Here is a 4,145-nt window from a genome sequence, read left to right as displayed (position 1 = left end):
GATGCTACCAGTGGACAGTATGGGCGGGGCTCAATCTAGTGATCTTTATATTGAGTAATACACTTTTTTTTTTGGGGGGGGGACACAATAATTTTGTGTTGAAGCTAGTGAATTATGTAATTTATTTGTTAAGGGTTGAACCTAAGATCTAATACCTGGACCTTACCTGATATTACTGTTTTCATATTTAATCTTTATTTGCTGCCATGTCCGTTTAGTACAGACTGTGTTCACCTACACACTCACTTTTAACCACTTGAATAAATACAAAGAATAAAAGTTTAGATTCACGTAAACTCATAATTACACATTGATTGATCAGCATTTCTCTGCCTCACTAACTATCTTTCTCTTGCAGCAGCAACAGTATTGTTTTGTTTATTTTTTTATTTTTATTGACTTCATTTAAAGACAAAATAAACCATTTAAAAAAAACAAAGATTTATTCACAGGTATAATTGTTTGCATGCAGGCTGACAGAAGTGACGCTCAGATTTTGGGTATTTCCCATCGAGGAATTCGTCTTCTGAAGGTGGTGAGAGCATCAGGTATCAACCCAAAGCATCTGAGACTGCTCAAAGGCTACAGGTACAAACACAACCAACAACCAAGATCACTAGCTAAAATTCTACTTTTATGAGAAAGTAAGTCCACCATCTTTCCATTCTAGAGTTTTAACTATTAGATCCTAATAAAACGGGTCTGGTCTTCACCAGGTTATAAGAACATACTGTACATGTCAGCTTGTACGGATTGTCCGTAAGTTATAAGGATTTTACGTCATTTTGCAGGTATACGGACTTATAGATTAATCTCACGGATTTTTTCAAGTCTTACGGATTTTTTTCAAAACCTCATTTTCAAATGCATCTAACATGTCAGAGCCTGTAGGATGATTTAAAAACAATAAATAGCACCGAACAGCCACCTTCCAACCTGTTCTGCCTCTAGAAATAAGTTTTGAACTTTTTCCGCTCTCCCCTCCTCCTGCTTCGCAGCGGGCGCTTTCATGTCCACAGCTGACAGCAGCATTCGGCCAGTTTTTGTGAAAGATTTATCCCCGTCAGTCATCTAAGCCTCCCATTCAGCCCTGAGTGCTGCTTTAAATGCACGATTCACACTGATGTCCAGGGGTTGTAAAAACGTTGTTGTACCTCCAGGAATAACAGCAGGATTGAGTTTGTTTTCTTGATGGCTGCTTTCACCGAATCCRTGATGTGGGCCCACRTACTGTCCAATATCGTGTCTGTCGAAGGTCCGTCATGTCGTGTCTGCTACTAGCTAAAACAAAATGGCGCTACACCTCCGGCTAAGCTGGCAGTATGGTCGCTCAGCTGTTGACCGGTCGACGTGCCGTCACGTGATTGTTCTGTGTTTGTTTTCGCACTGACCTTTCATAGTTCCCCCGAGAAACCCCAAGCCGAGCTGCTGGGAAAGCCCTCCCGCTCCAGCATACGTCACTGCATGGGATTCCTTACCCGGGGAGTGCAATGCCGRAAAAAAAAAGGCAGCAGCTCTTCACTCGACGTTTATCCACAARCTGGTCCTGGATTAAGCTCCAAAGTTTTTATCAGTCAGACTCCACCATGAAAAATGTCTGTTTTATCCCCTTTTATGAGTTTTTGGCCACTGACTATCATTAAATCGCTGCTTCCTGGTACAACAGTCGGCTCTGGAAGCGATCGCTTTTTTATTTTTATTTTTTCTTCTTTTTTTGAAGCGAGTGGTTGAAGCAAATGGAGCATAAGAGCCCCCTGGTGGCTGAAGAAAAAAATCCATGAATAAGCCGCACCGGACTGTAAGCCACATGGTTCAAAGTTCAGGAAAAATGTCGCGGCTTATAGTCCGAAAAATACGGTACTTAATTAATCCATAACACTGCACATACAGTGCCTTGTTGTTCACATTATTTGGATCATGTGATGTGGTCACAGTGTTGGTTCGGGCAATTGTATTGATTCATTTGTATGAATCTGTTGTTATTCAATTGCCTCCTGTCTCATGCAGAAACATCACAGGGGTGTTGGGCGGAAGCTTCACGAGTCTGATAGAGCCGGTGAGGTGCAGACTACGTCGGGCTCCGCCTCTATAACCATCAGCGATAGCCTTAGAGGGCGGAGCTTACACGAAATAAAATGTTGGTTACGTATTGTAACCCTAGATTGTATGAGTGTAAGCGCAGCCTTCTAAGATCGGGGCCTCACCAGCTTCCGTAGCTGAAGAAAAATTAAGCTATCGGGAGCAGAGTCTTGGGCCAGCTGCCTTTTATGCGGACCGAGGTGGGGTCCACAATATGTGGGCGTGGACTATTTGTTTTTCAGAAAGCGCGCGTGAGGGATACCCATCAGCGTGCCTACACTCATAGAATCTGGGGTTACAGTACATAACCAACGTTCTTTGATCAACAACGGCGCATTGTTTATAGTGCAGTGTTAGCATTAGCAACACTGAAGGGCTAATGTTGCTTAGGTATGGTGGCCCGTAAGTCCAAAAAGGCTTAAGTTCTTGGTTCAGTTGTTTGATCCGCACCAGGCTTCGTATGAGTGTATTCACACCTGCATAAAAGGTCCAGACCAATGGGGGAAACAAACTCTGGTCTATTTAAATCAGACCAAATATGTCAGGTGTGAATACACCCTGAGTCATCCAGTTTTTATGTCTTTAAGACATGCTTGTAGTTTAAGTAACTGATTAGATTCATCAGGTTTCATGGATAAATATAACTGACTATCATCAGTATAACAATGGAAATTTATCCCATGCTGTTTAATACCTTAACTTAATGGAAACATATGTAAAGTAAAGAGGATTGGTCTAATGGTCTGGACTAATGGAATGAATATTTACTTCTGTCACGGTCTGTGTCTTTTCTGCCTTAGTTTTCCAGAGTTTTCTGTGTTTTCCTGTGTGTCTCTGCTCTCCTGTCATGCCTCCAGTCCAGTCCATGTTCATCTGTTTCCTCGTGTCTCCTCCAGTTGTTTCTTGTTGTCTCATTTAGTGTCTTGTCCTCAGTCTGGTGTCGGTTCATTGGGCTGTCTTCCAGCCAGTGTAGTTGTCCTCTGTGTTTTTGTTCTTCCTTAGATAATTTCTTGTAAGTTTTGCTGCCATGACAGCCCTCTTTTGTTTAATAAACTTTATAATGCACTTTGAATTTTTGCCTGTGCCCTGGGTCATTATGCCCACCTCAAACCTCACAACTTCTAACTGGTTATGAATTTAATCTTTGTGACAGTTCATTTAGTTCACCTGCTTGAATTAACTGTGATGGGAAAAACTCACCTGTCTCTCTGCCTAATTACAGTTTTTTAATGTTTATACAAATCTAGTTTTGCAGAGGTCCTGTCAGTTGGTCTCCAGGGGAGTGATAAAGTGGAGCTGGAGCTCAAGAATGAGAACTTGGTGCTGAAGTCATCCAAGGCACCTCAGATCACTTTCATGATCGAACTATTCCTCAAAGAGCTCATCAAGGTGGTTTTGCTGTTTTTTTCCACACCATGGTTTATTTTTTGACATTTTCTTTTGAAGCTTTGAAATTTCACATGCAAATAATTTACTTACATTTCATACAAAAGCTGTTTTTTTGTTGTTGACATATGTCTTTGTGCTCCCAGGACTCAGGACATGTGGTAGCTTTAAAGACATATGTAACAGATGACAAGAGTCTCCTCAGCTTCAGCAAAGGTGACGTCATCAAACTCCTGCCAATGGATATATCCCAGACTGGTGAGGTCATGATATTGATGTGTGTTGTTTGTGATTTGAGATATCCTCAAAGTCATCATTTTTCTTTTGTATTGGAGAATTAGATTACAAAACATGAGGTGAAATTATTTTTTAATTGAATTGGTGCATTTTAAGTGTATTTATTTATTTAGTGGTTCATTTACAGCAGGTAAAATAAGTATTGAACACGTCAACATTTTTCTCAGTAAATACTGTATATTACTAGAGTTGCTAATGACATGAAATTTTCACCAGATGTTGGTAACAACCCAAGTGATCCATACATACAAAGAAATCAAACCATAAATGTCCAGAAATGAAGTTATTTGTAATAATGTGGAATGGCACATGGAAAAAGTATTGAACACACTTACTGAAATTTATCTAATACAAAAGCCTTTGTTGTCAATGACAGCTTCAAG

General features: G+C 40.5%; 1 protein-coding gene across 1 annotated transcript in view; it reads left to right on the top strand.

The window, feature by feature from the left end:
- Positions 1-4,145, top strand: part of myo15b (myosin XVB) — a gene marked incomplete in the record, with an annotated part of 164,390 nt that overhangs the window by 131,533 nt on the left and 28,712 nt on the right. The window contains 3 exon segments of the mRNA XM_014010452.1: positions 473-588; positions 3,327-3,468; positions 3,612-3,723. Of these exon segments, the coding sequence (XP_013865906.1) occupies positions 473-588; positions 3,327-3,468; positions 3,612-3,723 (370 nt within the window).

The sequence above is a fragment of the Austrofundulus limnaeus genome, unplaced genomic scaffold (genome assembly GCF_001266775.1).
Source record: "Austrofundulus limnaeus strain Quisiro unplaced genomic scaffold, Austrofundulus_limnaeus-1.0 Scaffold69, whole genome shotgun sequence".
Classification (NCBI taxonomy): domain Eukaryota; kingdom Metazoa; phylum Chordata; class Actinopteri; order Cyprinodontiformes; family Rivulidae; genus Austrofundulus; species Austrofundulus limnaeus.
This window is presented reverse-complemented; position numbering and strand designations above follow the sequence as displayed.